Below are 18,456 nucleotides of genomic sequence, written 5' to 3' on the forward strand. Positions count from 1 at the left end.
GGACAGAAAAGGTGGAACAACACAAATGTCCATCAATGGATCATAACATTTTTAAAATGTGGTATACACATAACAATGGATTATTAGTCAGCCCTAAAAAAGGAGGAAATTCTAGCACGTGCTACATCATGAATAAACCTTGAAGCCACTACACTAAGTGAAACAAGCCAGACATAAAAGGACAAATATTGTATAATTCCACTTGTACGAGGTACCTAGAGTAGTCAAATTCATAGAAACAAAGTAGAACGGTGGTTATCAGGCACTGGGAGAAGGAGGAGTGGGAAGTTATTGTTTAATAGGCACAGAATTTCAGTTTGGGAAGATGAAAAAGTTGTGGAGATAGAAAATAGTGATGGTTGCACAACAATGTGAATATGCTTAATGCCACTGAACCACATACTTAAAAATAATTCAAGTGATAAATGTTATGCTATATACATTTTACCACAATAAAAAGAAAATAGATGAGCAGCACTAGGATCAACGTCTGTTTTTGCATACAAAGGTAAAAATCACTTGGATTCAACTTTTCTTCCACAAAGCAAAATCTATCTGGCCCTATGAGGAAGGTCAGATATTATAAAGAAGCCATTTTAAATAGTAAAGCGAACTAAAAGACGGTAGAATCTGTTTATTTCGAACAAGTTGGGGTCTTACTAATTAATCTGTATGATTAATTTGATCAGTGTTTTAGTAAATAACATAACTTATTTCCATAATATCTGCAATTCTAAAATCTAAAAAGCTCTGAAAATCCAAACCTTTTTTTGTAAGTTCAAAACACATATTTCATATTGTTCAAAAACACACATGGTAGCAAAACCTGACCTGAACTCACAAGAGCCCATGTTTGGTCTTCATTTACCCCTGCCTGGTGTAAATATTCATACATTTTGCCACAGAAATATTACTGTGCTTATGGTGGCTTTGCCTGAGTGTCTCCTATGGGCATCATATAATATACAGTATAAGTTCCGTGCCAAAAAGATGTGAAAATTCTAAGTTTCAAAAAAAAAAACCTGGTCCTGAATTTCAAAGAAACTAAAGATCCCTACAAAATTTAACCATATCAGGTATCAGACCAATATTTTCCAAGTTTTTGACATTTTCTACCAAATTCACACTTTGCCATATCTACAGATCACTTGTATTATTATGTTCTCTAGTACTTGTCTTCAGATTGACTCACCTTTTTTCTTTAAATAATTTTTTAAAGAAACATCTCCACTGTAAAAGATGAGAGCTTGAGAGGCCTGCTCTGTTAAAAGGGAAATTCTGAAGGATTAGAGAGGTATTAAAGACACAACAACAAACTGAGGCTTTTGCCTTAAATAACCAGAAAGACCAATAGAAAATGGAAATGAAATAACTGCCTCACTACGTGATTCCACATCATCTAGTGCTAGGCTGGTGCACCGTCTCTAAAACCTACTCTCCTCAGAAGTATTCATCCCACACTTGGGGAACTGGACTAGACCATCAGAATCCTGCAACTCAGGTAATGACTCTGCTGAGATTAGTAAGTCTTGTTTTGGGGTTGAGGGGAGTCACATCCACACAGCAGCACAACACAGCAGTGAGGGAGTCAATCTGTTTATCTCCCTTCTAGTTCTGTCACCCATCACCTGTCATGCAGGTTCAGCTGGGTCACTCGCAACTGTCTACGTATCAAATTGGTGCAAGTCATTTTGAGTACAACTCTCTGGAACATCCACAGCTTCCACCTGCCAAAGGACACCTCAAGGTACTAGGATCTAGAAGTGAACACGGACTGACAAACCAGAAGATGACAGGTGAACAGAACCCCCATCCTTTATTAACTTCAACACTAGCTACTGTAAATAGTGGCCTTCAAAATCAGCAGAGAAAGATTTACTGTAGAAAGAGAATAGGTTTTCAAAAGTACTTTCAAATAGACATCAGCTATATATGCATTTTTAAATAAAATAAGTGAAGCAGAAGGGAAAGTTTTTCCTTAGAGTGGAATGCTGGGAATTATAAATGCTGAGGATGAGAAAACATCCATTCTGCAACTACTACAAAATAATAATAACTAACTACACATTGATTAAACCAAATGATCAAAATTAACATCACCAGTAAGGGGCAAACAGCCACCAAGAGCCTCTGGATGTGATAGATTGAGAAGGACCAATTTACTTCTAGAGTACTCACAAATCGAATCATGAAGACACATCAAACAGACCCAAACTCAGGGAGATGCGACAAAATACCTGGTCTATACAGGTGGCCAAATGTACCCTCCGATGAGGCCAGACAACAAAAGCTGATGAAGACGCTGCTGCCATGCACAAGGTGGGCCCAGGAGAGGGCAGTTGGTGGCCAGGTGGGAAGAAAAGCAGAGACACTTCTAAGGAGAGGCTGCTAACTGAAGACCCCTCAGATGCACAGCCTCAACAGAGATGTAGAATGCCTGGGCTCTAATCAGTCGCAGTGAATCAAGATCATGCCACTGCACTCCAGCCTGGGCAACAGAGCTAGGCTCTGTCTCAAAAAATAAAAAATAAAAATAAATAAATGAAAGGAGAATAGGACCGCATGCTCACTCAAGCTCCTTCCAGCACTTCGTTCCAGGGGGAGGAGGCCATGCTGACCCCTAAGGCCTCTGAGGGGGGGAAAAAACCAACAAAACCTGGCCTATAATCTTCAAAAATATCATGAAAGACAAAGACCGAAGACTATTCCAGATTAAAGACACATGCCTACCAAAATACATAATCCTGGACTGTATCCTATACCAGAAAAAAGCTATGAAAGTTACTGAGACAGCTGACCTAACTAGAATATGGACAGAAGACTGGTAAAGGAATTTTATCAGTGTTAAATTTCCTGATTTTGATTACTTAAGTAACAGAATATCAATTTTATTTTAGGAAATACATACTTAGATGTTAAGAGGTGCAAGGCACAATGTCTCTAACTTACTCCCAAATAGTTCAGAAAAAATATGTATATATGCAGATGAATAGTATATGGCAAATGTCAATAATAGGTGATTAAGAAGAAAGGTGACCCGGAGTTCTTTACCACTCTTGCAAATTTTCTGGAAATCTGAAATTAGGTACAAGAAATGGCTATTCACTGCCCTTGTGGCTGCCAGCAAAGCCACCCAGTGTCCTCAGTTTCTATGTGAACTCACCATTCTTCTGAGAATCCTTAACAGAAGCTTCTGTTCCTTTGGGTCCTCCTTGGATGTCAGCAAATGAGCAAAAATTTCCACATTTTCAGGAGAGAGGCTGTCTGGGTTTTCCCCTCCATACAGCTGAACCAGTATAGACAGGCACTTGGATGAAATGTCGAAAATCTCAGGATCTTCATCAGGAAGCTGAAAATTAACAAATAAGACCATTTAAATTTTGTTGAAGATGGTATTAGTACTCAAAAAAACACAGTAAAATTTGGCTTGGTGGGGGTGTCAGCCTGAGTAGTCTGCTGAATACTTTTTACTTTTCTTTTCTTTCTTTTTTTTGAGACAGGGTCTCACTCTGTTGCCCAGGCTAGAGTGCAGTGGTATGATCACACCTCACTCTAGCCTCAACCTCCTGGGCTCAAGTGATCCTCCTGCCTCAGCCTCCTGAGTAGCTGGGAACAAAAGCACACACCACCATCTTGCCCAGATAATTTTTTTTTTTTTTTGGGGGGGTAGAGATATAGTCTCCCTATGTTGCCCAGGCTAGTTTTGAACTCCTGGGTTCAAGGAATTCTCCTTCCTTAGACTCCCAGAGTGCTGGGATTACAGGCATGAGCCACTGCGCCCGGCCTAAATACTTTTTAAAATGCATCTTTTTCAAAGTGTATATAGTTGCTCAAACAAAACTAACAGCACAAAATCAGAAGGTCATATATTCTTCTTTTTAAAAAAAGTTTTTTTATTATTTTATTTTTATTGGCACATAATTATACATTTTTATGGGGTACAGTATGAGGTTTCAATACACATATATAATGTATAATAATCAAATTAGGGTAATTAACATATCCTTTACCTCATACATATATCCTTTATTTGTAGTGAGAATATTCAAAATCCTCTCTTCTAGCTATTTTGAAATATACATTATATTATTATTAACTATAGTGCAGTGAAACGCTAGACCCGTATTCCTATTTAATTGTAACTGTACCCATTGACCCGCTTCATAGTAACTCTATATTTAACGTTTTGAAGAACTGCCAGACTGTTTTCCAAAGCTGCCACTTGTACCAGCAATGTATGAAAATTCCATTTTCACTAACACTTGTTATTATCTGTCTTTTTAGTTAGAGTTATCCTAGTAGGTCTGGAGGGGTAACTCATTGTGGTTTTCCGACGTACTTCCCTGATGGCTAATGATGAGGGGTACCTTTTCCTGTGCTGATTGGCCATTTGTGTATCTTCAGAGAAATGTCTGGGCAGACCCTTTGCCCATTTTAAAAATAGGTCATTTGTCTTTATACAGTTGAGTTCTAAGAGTTCTTTATATATTTTAAATACAAGTTCCTTAACAAATATATAATTTAAAAGTTTTTTTTCCTTTCTGCAAGTTGTCTTTTCACTTTCTTGATATTGTCCTTTGAAGTAAAAAATATTTTTAATTTTGAAAACTCTGTTTTTTTAATACTTGGGTATATGTATGATTTCAGTGACATGTATCTAAGATTAATGTTTTATTTTTGTTTTTTGGGAGACAGCATCTCTCTCTGTCACCCAGGCTGGAGTGCAGTGGTACAAACATAGCTTACTGCAGCCTCAACCTCCTGGCTTCAAGCAATCCTCCCACCTCAGCCTCCTGGGTAGCTGGGACCACAGTGGTACACTGTCACACCTGGCTAATTTTTAAATTTTGTGTAGAGACAGGTCTCACCATGTTGCCAAGGCTAGTCTTGAACTCCTGGCCTCAAGCAATCCTCCTGCCTTGTCTTCCCCAAAGTGCTGAGAGTATAGGCAAGAGCCATCATACCCAGTCATGCTCATGTTTTCTTCTAAGAGCTTTATAGCTTTAGCTTTTTACATTGAGGTCTTTGATGCCTTTTGAGTTAATTTTTATATATGGTGTAAGTAGAGGTCCAATTTTATTCTTTTGCATGTGAATTAAACTTTTATTTTGAGATATTTGTAGGTTCACATGCAGCTGTAAGAACCAATACAGAGAGATTCCATATATACTTCACCCAGTTTCCCCAATGGAAACATCTTGTATAATAACTATGGCACAGTATCACAGCTCAGACATTAGCCATCAACCTTATTCTGATTTTACTAATGTTACATGTGTGTGCATATGTGTGTCTGTACACACTGTATTTAGCTCTGTGCAATTTAACCACACGTGTAGATTTGGTGACAACCACCACCACCAAGATAAAGAAGAGTTCTATCACAAGGATTCCATTACAGTAAGAGCCAACTCTCACTCTCCTCCATCCTGAACCACTGGTGACCACAAACTGGTTTGCCATTTTGTCATTTCAAGTATTTTACATAAATGGAGTCACACTGTATATATGGTTTTCTTCACTCAGTATAATTTCTTTAAAATCCATCCAAATTTTTGTGTAACAATAGTTCATTTCTTTTTGAGTATTATTCCATGACATAGATGTACCATAGTTTAACTAACTCACCCATAAAGAAAATGTGAGTTGTTCCCAATTTGGAGCTATTCCAGATAAAACTACTGCGAACATTTGCACAAGTTTTTGTGTGAACATCAGCTTTCATTCCTCTGGGATAAATGCCCGAGAGTACAATGGCTGGGCTGTATGGGAGATTCATATTTAGTTCTTTAAGAAACTGTCAAACTGTTTTCTAAGGCAGCTGTAGCGTTTTACCATTTCACATTCCTAGCATCAATGTACAAAAGATCCAGTTTCTCAGCATCTCCTCTAGCACTTAGCGTTGTTTTGTTTGTTTGTTTGTTTGTTTGTTTGTTTTGCCACTCTGATAGATAGGTGGTGGTATCTCATTGTAGTTTAAATTCACATTTCCCTAATGGCAACTGATAGTGAACATCTGATCACCTATTCATGACTTTTGCCCTTTGTTAACTGGATGTTTGATTCTTTATTCTTGATATTTGAAAGTTCTTTAAATATTCTAGATACACCTTTCTTAGATATATGGTTTTGCAAATATTTTCTCCCAGTCTGTAGCTTGCCTTTTCATCCATTTTACTGAGTCTTTTGAAGAGAAAAAAAGTTAATTTTGATGAAGTCCAATTACTGGTTTTAGTTCTTAGCAATTGTGCTTGTGGTGGCAAGTACAAAAAACTCTTTGCCAAAACACATGTCCTGAAGACTTTCTGCTATATTTTTTCTAAAGGTTTTATAGTTTTATATTTTACATTTAATTCACTTAATTTTGGGTTAATTTTTATATAAAATATGAGGTTTAGGTAAAGGATTTTATTGTTGTTTAGTTTTGCCACTGGGTATCCAATTGCTCCAGCACCATTCTTGAAAAGGCTATTGTTGTCCTATGGTATTGCATGTTTAATGAACTGGCAACAAGAGAAAGTTGGTCTAAGAAAAGCAGAGGAACTTTGTCTCATAAGAATTAGAACCAAGGGGCTCCATAATCATCTGACATCAGTTCCATGTTGTATCTATGATGGTTAGAAATGTACATGACAGGAACTCTAGGAATCTTATGGATTCTTCTTTTAGGGTCTCTGGTCAACCATGGCCACAATGTGACACTTAATGCTGAGTTATTCTCTGTTTTAGGCAGTCTTCTGCGTAGGTTCCTCTGTGTGTGCATGGTAACTTTTCAAATCTTGGATCCTTGATGATCCTTGGAGTCACTCAATACTTCTGCCCCGATTTCTCAATTTCAGCCATTATACAATCAGTTATACAAGGGATACACTTGGCATACAGACTGTCCATCACTGACTGCACTAAGTCCAGTTTGGCTTTAATGGAAAAGTTGATAAAGTTGGTATTGACAAGGATGTGGTAAGGTGGGCCTAGCTGTGTGATATATTGGAAAAATAAGCGGAACGGTGTTGAGAAACTTCTCCTTTAGCACACTAGGATCTTTTTCTTTCTTTTTAGGTTTTAATCTACCTTTTCTTTAAGCCTTTGATCTGAGACTAAGCATTCACTTCATGATTACATACTTCCTTGTTTTCTTTCGCTTCTCCATGGTCACGTCATACTTGTGTTTCTTCTGAAATCTATTAATTGTTAGTATACAGAAATGCAATTGATTTTTTACTGAGGTATAATTGATACACAAAAACTTGCACATATTTAATGTATACATTTTGGTGAGTTTTGTTTATTGATCTTGTATCCTGAAACCTTGTTGAACTCACTTATTAATTCTAGGAGTCTTTTTGAAGATTCTTCGGCATTTACTACATAGATAATGGTGTTACCTGTAAATACAGATAGGCTTATTTCTTCCTTTCCAATGGGTATTCCTTTTCTTTCTTTCCGTACCCTACTACACTGGCTAGAACCACCACAAAGATGTTAAATGAGATTAGTGTGAGTAGACACTCTTGCCTTGTACCCAATCTTAGGGAGAAAGGATTTAGTAATTCACTATTAAGTATCATGCTAGCTGTAAATTTTTCATAGATGCCCTTTACCAGGTTGAGAAGATTCCCCCTCTAATCCTAGTTTGATAACTTTTTGCCAGGAATAAATGCTGGTGGTTTTGTCGATTACTTTTTCTGTATCAATCCATATGATCATGTAATATTTAATATTTAACCTGTTTATATGGTAAAATACATTAATTGATGTTTCAATGTTGAACAAGCCTTGCACATCTGGAATAACTCCTACTCTGCTCATTCTCTTTATGCATGGATGTATTCGATTTGTTAATATTTTGCTGAGGAGTTTTATATCTAAGTTTACAAGAGCTACTGATTGTAAGTCTTTTTTGGAGAGGACTTTCTTTGTCTTAGTTTAGTATCAGGGTAATATCAACCCCATAAAATGAGTTGGGAAATGTCCCTTCTTCTATTTATGTCTGTAATCCCAGCACTTTGGGAGGCCAAGGCAGGCAGATCATCTGAGGTCAGGAGTTCAAGACCAGCCTGACCAAAATGGAGAAACACCATCTCTACTGAAAATACAAAATTAGCCAGGCGTGGTGGCACATGCCTGTAATCCCAGCTACTCGGGAGGCTGAGGCGGGAGAATCACATGAACATGGGAGGCAGAGGTTGTGGTGAGCCGAGATCATGCCACTGCACTCCAGCCTGGGCAACAAGAGTGAAAACTGAGTCTCAAAAAAGAGAAAGAAATTATATAAAATTGATATTTAATTCTTCTTTAACTGTTTGGTAAAATTTTCCAGTGAAATCATCTGGGCCCAGAGATTGCTTTTTAGGAGTATTAAATTATAAATTCAATTTCTTTAATGATTATAGGACTATTCAAGTGTTCATGTTGGTTGAGTTCCGGTAGTTTTGGAAGAATTGGCTCATTTCTTCCAAGTTACAGAATTTATGAACATAAAATTGTTCACAGCTTTCCCTTATTATTCTTTAAATGGCTGATATACACTGACACCTCTTGTTTCATCCCTTATATTGATAATTTCTGTCCTCTCTCCTCTTTGTCAGTTGGATAGAGGTTTTTCAATTTTACTGATTCTTTTTCAGGGTCAGCTTTTTGTTTCACTGATTTCTCTGTATTGTTTTCCTGTTTCAGTTTCATTGATTTCTGGCTTGATCTTTATAATTCCTTCCCTTTAGCTTGTTTTGAGTTAGCTTTGCTACTCTTCCAGTTTATGGAGGTGAGAACTTAGATTACTGATTTAAAATCTTTCCCTTTTTCACCTTTTGTCTATAAGCTTTTGGTTTTTTCTCTCAGGACTGCTTTTAGCTGTAGTCTACATATTTGGATGTTTTCATTTTCATTCAGTTCTATGCATTTAAAAACTTGTGTGACTTCCTCTTGGACCCATGAGTTATTAGTGTGTTTACTTTTTAAACATTGGAAATTTTCCTATTGTCCTTCTCTTACTGATTTCTAGTTTGATTCCATTGTTATCAGAGAACAATGCTCTATATTATTTCAATTCTTTTACTATTTCTTGAAGTTTCTTTTATGACCTAGGATACAGTCTATTAGTGGTACGTGTTCCATGGGCACTGGAAAAAAAATGTGCATTCTGTTGTAGTGTGAAGTGCTCTCTATATATCAATTATATCCTGTTGAGTGTATTGTTCAATTTTTCTATATTCTTGATTTGTCTAGTTGTTCTATTAATTCGTAAGTGGGAAAGCTCCAACTATCATTGTTGACTTGTCTATTTATCTTTTTAGCCCTATCATTTTTTTTTTACTTCATGTATTTTGAGGTCTTGTGGTTTGGAATGAATACATTTAAATTAGTTGTGTCATTTCAGTGGCTAGATCTTTTAATCATTAGGTAATGTCCCTCTCTGCCTCTGGTAATTTTCCCTGAAGTTGACTTTATCTGATAATAATATAACCACTCCTGCTTTTAAAAATATTTACATTATATACATTTTTCTTCCTTTTACTTTCACCGGCCTATATCATTATATTTGAGTTTTCTTGTAGACAGCATGCTGTTGGATCATGTTTTGTTACTCTGCTATGGTTTGAATGTGCTCCCCAAAAAGCATATGTAGGAAATTTAATCCCCAGTGCAACAGTGTTGGGAGGTGGAACCTTTAAGAGGTGAGTAAGCCATGAGGGTTCCACCCTCATAAATGGTTTAATTCTGCCACAAAGGGAGTAGAGTCATTATCACAGGATTAGGTTCCTTATAAAAGGACAACTTTGGGCTACCTCCTGCATATGTGCGTGTGCTCATGCTCTCTCTGTTGCCCTCTTTGCACTTCCTTCATGTGATGCCTTCTGGCATATTATGACACAGCAAGAAGGCCCTTGACAGATGCCAGCCACCTGATTCAGACTTCCAAGCCTTCAGAACTGTGAGTCAATACATTTCTGTTCATTATAAATTGCTTAGCCTCTGGTATTATGTTATAGCAGCACAAAATGGACTAAGAACTCTAATCATCTATATTTTTAAAAAATGATTTCAACTTTATTTTAGATTCGGGGGGTAGATGTGCAGGTTTGTTACCTGGGTATACTGCATGATGCCAAGGTTTGGGGTATAACTGATTCCGTCACCCAGGTACTGAGCATAGTATTCAATAGTTTTCCAACCCTTGCCACCCTCTCTTTCTCCCCCATCTAGTAGTCCCCAGTGTCTATTTTTGCCATATTTATTTCCACGAATACCCAGTGGTTAGCTCCAAGTTATAAGTGAGAACCTGAGGCATTTGGTTTTTGTCCCTGTGTTAATTGACTTAGCATAATGGCCTCCAACTCCATCCATGTTGCTGCAAAGGACATAATTTCATTCCTTTTTATGGATGTGTAGTATTTTATGCTGTATATGTATCACATTTTCTTTATCCAATCCACTGGTGATGGGCACCTGTGTTGATTCCATGTCTTTGCTATTGTGAATAGTGCTGCAATGAACGTACAAGTGCATGTGTCTTTTTGGTAGAACAATTTGTTTTCATTTGGATATGTATCCAGTAATGGGATTGCTGAGTCAAATGGTAATTCTGCTTTAAGTTGAGAATTCTCCAAATGGCTTTCCATAATGACTGAACTAATTTACATGACCACCAACAGTGTATAAGCATCCTCTTCTCTCCACAGTCTCACCAGCATCTGTTTTTTAACTTTTTAATAACAGCTATTCTGAATGGTGAGAGATGGTATCACATTGTGGTTTTAATTTGCATTTCTCTGATGACTCATTATGTGGAGCACTTTTTCATATGCTTGCTGGCCACTTGTATGTCTTGTTTTAAGGAATGTCTGTTCAAGTCTTGTCCATTTTTTAATGAGTTTTTTTGTTTTGTTTTTTGCTTTTTCAATTGTTTAAGTTCTTTATAGATTCTGGATATTAGACCTTCATCAGATACGTAGCATGCAAATATTTTCTCCCATTCTCTAGGTTGTCTGTTTCTTTTGCTGTACAGAAGCGCTTTCGTTTAATTAGGTCCTGTTTGTCAATTTTTTGTGTGTGTTGCAATTGCTTTTGAGGATGTAGTCCTAAATTATTTTCCAGGGCCTATGTCCAGAGGGGTGTTTCCTAGGCTTTCTTCTAGGATTCTTACAGTTTGAGGTCCTACATTTAAATCTTTCATCCGTTTTCAGTTAATTTTTGTATGTAGTGAAAGACAGGGGTCAAGTTTCATTCTTTTGCATATGGCTAGCCAGCTATTCCAGCACCATTTATTAAACAGGGAGTCCTTTTCCTGTTGCTTATTTTTGTTGACTTTGTTGAAGATCAGGTGGCTGTAGGTGTGCAGCTTTACTTCTGGGTTCTGTATTCTGTTTCATTGGTCTATGTGTCTGTTTTTCTAACAGTACCATGCTGTTTTGGTTACTGCAACACTATAGTATAGTTTGAAGTTGGTTAATGTGATACTTCCAGCTTTGTTCTTTTTGCTTAGAATTGCTTTAGCTATTTGAGCTCTTTTTGGTTCCATACAAACTTTAGAATGGCTTTTTCTAGTTCTGTGAAAAATGTCAGTAGCTTGACAGGAATAGCGTTGAATCTGAAAATTGCTTGGGCAGTTATATCTGTCCTATAATTGGTGCATTTAGACCATTTACATTTAAGGCAAATACTGGGGAACTAGGGCTTAAGTCTAACGTGCAATTTTATTATTTGTCTTCTGTTTCCTGTTTCTCATTCTGCTCATTCTCTTTTTTCTACCTTCCTGTGGGTTACTTGAACATTCTATTTTTCCAGTCATGATGATTAAATTTATTTTACTCCCTGATTTATTATTAGTTTCCCAGGGCTGCCATAGCAAAGTACCACTAACTGGGTGTCATACACAATAGAAATTTACTGTCAAGTAGTCCTGGATGATAGAAGTCTGAAATCAATCTTCCTCAGAAACCCATAGGTGAATCCTTCTTTGCTTCTTCCTAGCTTCTAGTAATTTACTGGCAATTTTTGGTATTCCCTAGCTTGCAGTTGCATAATTTCAATATCTTCCCTCATCATTTCATGGTGTTCTTGTGTGCCCGTGTCTTTACCTGGCCATATTCTTATAAGAACACCAGTCACACTGGATTTGGGGCCTACCCTTCTCAACTCTGCCTTTATCTCAACTAGTTACATCTGGAAAGACACCAGTTCCAAATAAGGTCACATTCTGAGGTACTGGGGGCTACAACTTCAAAATTATCTTTTGTCTGTGTGTGGAGGGCACAATTCAACCCATTACACTTCCTATCATCTTTGCTTCTTCTGTGCTCAGCTATTTTCTTTATTTCCTTGGTCTTTCTGCATCTTGCTGTTAGGCTTTCCCAAATGTCTTGTGGTCTTTGGTTTTCTTTATGACTGGAAGATTGGGTAGATTATTACAGGCAGCTGGCTTGAACTTCCTATTTGTCTGTGCCTGTTTCTTTAAGGAGTTTCCCCGTTTGCCCACCCCATTTGCATTCTGTGTTTCCCTCAAACTCCCCAATGCTTCTGCCCTAGGCCAACCCCCATGTTAGAAATCACCTCAGATAGACAGTTCACCCTCTCTACAGTGCAGTCCCACAAAGCAGAGCAACATGTATTAGGAGAGGGGTCTGATTGGCCTGTTTTGAATGTTAACCTTCAATTAGGCTGGTAGATGCCTAGGGCCTCTACCAATGTTCTACCTCACTCTGAGGTTATAGATCTTCTGCAGCTGTTCCTACCTTCTGCTTAGTTTTATCCTGTATACGTTCTGGGTGATAGGTTTCACCACCATTTCAATTCAGTTCCATCTGCTTTCTATCATCTAGTAATTGCACAACATTTCGTTTCCATTATCAAAACTTTTTCTGTTCTCCCAGCCCTGTAAGATACATTTAATCCTTCTCTGTTTTCAAGAATTCAGATACTTGTTGAGACTGAAACCAGCTTCTATTTCAATTTATTCTAATACGTCTTTATTTTTTAGTTCAAATAACTGGAGGATGTTTATCATAATATTTTAAATGGCAGTTTATTTCCCGGATCCTTGTAGATCTGAAAATGTCTTTGTTTTTTTGTTTTGTTTTGCCACAAAAAATAAATATTGTGCAGATATAACATCTTTCTATTTTCCCTGGCACAACAGGTAAGGGTATACCCAACTTCCTGAAACAACAAACTAGCATAAAAATGCATGAAGCAATGGTTCTTAAGACAGTAGACATAAGACAATGAAGAACAGTGGTCCCTAAGAGATGGGACACAAATAGGGTGAGAGGTCTCCTGTGGTCCCAGATTAGAGACTTGAGAGAGTTTCCAGGCCTATGTAAAGGAAGGACAACAGAGGTGGATCCAAGTGGATTCCTTAAGATGAGGAGACAGAGTAAAAAGTCCTGCAAGACCAAGGCAGCTAGAGTTGATAGGACAAAGTAACAGAGACAACAATGCAGGCCGAGGCTCATTCAGGAAGCAACAGATAACCGGGATAGCACATTATCCATTAGAGAAAATAAATTTATGGCTAAAAACCATCCTACAAAAGAACAACAACAACAACAACAACAAACATACTCAAGAGCCAGATGACTTTACTGGTGAATTCTACCAAACATTTAAGGAAAAATAATACAAATTCTACCATCTTCCACAAAACTAAGAAAAAGGGAACACTTCTGAACTCTTTCTCTGAGGTCAGTACTACCTTGATACCCAAACCAGACAAAGATATTACAAAAAACAACAACAAAAACCCACTATAGGCCAATATCCCTTAAGAATAGACATGCCAAAACCCTCAACAAAATAGTAGCAAACCAAATCAGCAATATGTGAAAAGTATTATAGACCATTACCAAGTGGGATTTATCCTAGGAATTCAAAATTAGTTTAACATGTGAAAATCTATCAATGTTACATGCAACAGCAATAGAATAAAGAACAAAAACTACATGACCCTCTCAATAGTCACACAAGAAGCATTTCACAGAATTAACTATTAAAAACATTCAACAAATTAGGAACAGAAGGTAACTGTCTTAACTGATAAAGGACATCTATGAAAAACTTATTGCTAACGTACTTACTGGCAAAAGAGTGAACTCCCTTCCCCTAAGATCATGAACAAAGAGAGATGTCCACTCTTCCCATATTCATCATTATAATGGAGGCTCTAGCTAGAAAAATAAAAAGCACCGAAAAAGAAGTAAAACTCTACTTGCAGAAGATATAATCTTATACATAGAAAATCCTAAGGAACCCTTTAAAGAACTTTTAGGACAAATAAACAAGTTCATCAAGGTGGCAGGGTATGAGATCGATATACAAAAATCAACTGTATTTCCACACACTAACAATTAATAACCTAAAGTTGAAATTAAGAAAATAATTTCATTTGTAATAGCGTTAAAACGAATGGCATATTTAGGAATAAAGGCAGCAAAAAGTATATACTGAAAAGTACAAAACATTGTAAAAACATTTTGAAAAATTAGGCTGGGTGCGGTGGCTCACTCCTGTAATCTCAGCACTTTGGGAGGCCAAGGCGGGCAGATCATGAGATCAGGAGATCGAGACCATCCTGGCTAACACGTCTCTACTAAAAATACAAAAAATTAGCTGGGCGTGGTGGCGGCGCCTGTAGTCCTAGCTACTCGGGAGGCTGTGGTAGGAGAATGGAGTGAACCCAGGAGGCGGAGCTTGCAGTGAGCCAAGATCATGCCACTGCACTCCAGCCTAGGTGACAGAGTGAGACTCCATCTTAAAAAAAAAAAAAAAAAAATTAAAGACAGTCTACATAAATGAGAAAATTTTCCATGTTCATGGATCAGAAGACTGAACACTGTTAAGATGACAACACACTCAAAACTGATCTATAGATTCGAAGCATTCTCTATCAAAATTATAGTTGTCTTGTTTGGCAGAAATTGTTAAGTTGATACTAAAATTCATATGGAAATGCCAGGAACCAAGAATAGCCAAAATAACATTACAAAGGACGAGCATGGTTGGAGGATTCCTACTTCCTAATTTTAAAATTTACTACAAAGCAACAGTAATCCAACAAATGTGGTACTGGCATAAGATAGATCTAGAGACCAATGAAATAGAATTAGGAGCCCAGACAAACTTTTACATATACGTCAATTAGTTTTAACAACAGTGCCAAGACAATTCAATAGGGGGAAAATAGTATTCTCTACAAATGGTGCTGAGACAACTGGACATACAAAAAAATGACATTGGACCCCACACCACACCATATATAAAAATTAACTTAAGATGGATCAAAACTTAATTAAGAGCTAAATGTAGCTGGGCGCTCTAGTCCCAGCACTTTGGGAGGCAAAGGCAGGTGCATTGCTCGAGCCCAGGAGTTTGACAACAGCCTGGGGAACGTAGCGAAACCCCATCTCTACAAAAAATACAAAAATTAGCCAGACATGGTGGCACACACTTATAGTCCCAACTTCTCAGAAGGCTGAGGTGAGAGGATGGATTGAGTCCAGGAGGCAGAGGTTGCAGTGAGTGGAGATCACGCCACTGCACTCTAGAATGGGTAACAGAGCAAGACTCCATCTCAAAAATAAATAAATAAATAAATGTATAAAACATATAGATAACACAGGAGCAAGTCTTGTGAACTTAGGTTAGACAACAGTTTCTTATGTATGATGCTAATAGCACAAGCAACAAAAGGAAAAAATAGATAAACTAGACTTCATCAAAATCTAAAACTGATTTGCTATAAAGGATATAGCCAAGAAAGTAAAAAGACAACCCACAAGAGAAATATTTTATAAATCTGATACCTAATAAGGGACTTGTATATACATGAGATATAGTATTTCTTACAACTCACTAATTTAAAAAATGATCCGATTTTTTAAAGAGCAAAAGATTTTAACAGATATTTCTCCAAAGAAGGTATGAAAATAGACAATAAGAACAGGAAAAGATGCTCAATATCATTAGCCATCAAGAAAATGCAAATTAACGGCTGGGCACAGTGGCTCGCACCTGTAATCCCAGCACTCTGGGAGGCCGAGGCGGGCAGATCACCTGAGGTCAGGAGTTTGAGACCAGCCTGGTCAACATGGTGAAACCTCATCTCTACTAAAAATACAAAAATTAGCTGGGCATGGTGGCACGCACCTGTAGTCCCAGCTACTTGGGAGGCTGAGTCAGAAGAATTGTTTGAACCCGGGAGGCGGAGGTTGCAGTGAGCAGAGATCATGCTACTGTACTCCAGCCTGGGTGACAGAGCAAGACCCAGTCTCAAAAAAAAAAAAAGAAAAGAAAAGAAAATGCAAATTAAAACCACCATGGGATATCACTTCATACTCCACAGAAGGACTACAATCAAAAACACAGACAGTATCAAGCAGCTGGTGAGTATGTGGAGAAACTGAAACCCTCATATACTGCTAGTGGAAATGTTAATGGTGCAGGCACTCTGGAAAACAGTCTGGCAGTTCCTTTAAAGGTTAGACATAGATTTACCATATGACCCAGATCCCAGGTATATACTGAACAAAACAAAGTCTATGTTTACATAGCAATTTGTATGCAAATGTTCATAGCAATGTTATTCATAATAGCCAAAAAGTGAAAACAACTGAAATGTCCATCAACTGATGAATGGATACACAAATGCGATACACTCATATAATGGAATATTATTCAGGGATAACAAGGAATGAAGCATCGATCCATGCAACAAACATGAATGAATCCTGAAAACATAAAGCTAAGAGAACAAAAAAATCAAATTATATATTTCCATATATATGAAATACCAAAAAAGGCCAATTTATAGAAACAGAAAGTAAATTAGTGATTGACTAGAGTTGTAGAGGGGAGGGAATGGGGAATGACTTTTAATGAGTATGAGGTTGCTGTTGGGGATGATGAAAATATTCTGGAACTAAATAATGGTTGTACAATATACAAAAATATTGAATTATGTACTTTTGAGAGGTTAATTTTATGGTATGTGAATTACTGTGCGATAAAACTGTTGTTTTAAAAAAGATGCTAATTGTACACGAAGTCTTCAAGAAAACTGAAAAGGAAGAAATACTTCCTAATTCATTCTCTGAGTTCAATATTATCCTGATACCCAAACTAGACAGTCACCTACCACCAGGGACAGGGAAAAATGAAACAAAACTAGACAAAGACAGCATAAGTAAATGCCATTCTTCCAAGTGTCTTTGTCTCTACATGGCTGTCTTCTCAAAACGACACCAGTCATATTGGATTAGGGACCCACCATACCCCAGTGTAACCTCATCTTAACTAACTATATCTGCAAGAACACTGTTTACAAATAAGGATATTCTAGAGGAGTGGAGGTTAGGACTTCAACATATCTTTTCCAAAGGACACAAGTTAACCCATAACAATGTACCCCAAATCACAAGATCATCTCAATAGAAAAAGTATTTGACAATATCCAACACCTATTTACAACGTGAACTAGGGGTGGAAGGGAACTTCTTGTAAACCAAAAACAAAATCCTAAGGTCCCCCAAACATCTGAATAGTCTTCTCCTCTGCCAGGGCACTCTATAACTGAACCTGAAAGACTGGTTCAGGGAAGTGGGGGGTCTAGACATGCCTTGTTATACCCTTCAGCGTTAACATCAACACATACCTTTGGTCTGATAAGAAACATTTACAATCTATTCTCTGTGAAGTCTGCTACTTAGAGGCTTTATCTGCATGATAAAACTTTGTTCTCCACAACCTCTTATCATAACCCAGACATTCCTTTTTTTTTTTTTCATTTTGAGACAGAGTCTCACTCTGTCACTCAGGCTGGAGTGCAGTGGCGCTATCTCGGCTCACTGCAACCTCTGCCTCCCGGGTTCAAGCGATTCTCCTGCCTCAGCCTCCTGAGTAGCTGGGATTACAGGGATTACAGGTGCCACTGCGCCCATCTAATTTTTGTATTTTTAGTAGAGACAGGGTTTCACCATGTTGGCCAGGCTGGTCTCAAACTTCTGACCTCAGGTGATTCACCTGCCTTGGCCTCCCCAAGCGCTGGGATTACAGGCATGAGCCACCATGCCTGGCAAACTTTCTATTGATAATAACTCTTTCAACCAATTGCCAATCAGAAAAATTTTCGATCTAGCTATAATCTGGAAGCCTTCCCCACTCCCCTTTTCGTGGACATTCCTCAACCTGATAAAGGTTGTGTAGGAGACTGAATGCTTTCCCCTGAGATTACAAAGACCGACAGGATGTCTCCTCTCACCACTGTTTGGAAAATTCTGGCCAATGCAATCAGCACACCCCCTACCTGACGCTCCACCAGATGTATCCAGATTGGAAAAGTAGTAGTACAGTAACTTTACTTGAGTAAGTCTGATCCTGTATGTAGAAAATCAGATGTGGCCGGGCGCGGTGGCTCACGCCTGTAGTCCCAGCACTTTGGGAGGCCGAGGCGGGCGGATCACCTGA

At 37.8% G+C, this 18,456-nt stretch overlaps 1 protein-coding gene and 1 pseudogene across 9 annotated transcripts in view; both read right to left on the bottom strand.

The window, feature by feature from the left end:
* ULK4 (unc-51 like kinase 4) overlaps positions 1 to 18,456 on the bottom strand; it is a 735,134-nt gene that overhangs the window by 157,365 nt on the left and 559,313 nt on the right. For all 9 annotated transcript variants that reach the window (XR_004437258.1, XM_033212151.1, XM_033212152.1 and 6 more), the window contains one exon: positions 3,164 to 3,349. Coding sequence is in view for 8 of the 9 variants with exons in the window: in XM_033212151.1 (XP_033068042.1) it covers positions 3,164 to 3,349 (186 nt within the window). In the remaining variant the exon portion in view is untranslated. The remainder of the gene's footprint in view (positions 1 to 3,163; positions 3,350 to 18,456) is intronic.
* Positions 6,490 to 7,150, bottom strand: LOC117083939 (annotated as a pseudogene).

This window comes from Trachypithecus francoisi, unplaced genomic scaffold, assembly GCF_009764315.1.
Source record: "Trachypithecus francoisi isolate TF-2019V2 unplaced genomic scaffold, Tfra_2.0 Lachesis_group0, whole genome shotgun sequence".
Lineage (NCBI taxonomy): Eukaryota > Metazoa > Chordata > Mammalia > Primates > Cercopithecidae > Trachypithecus > Trachypithecus francoisi.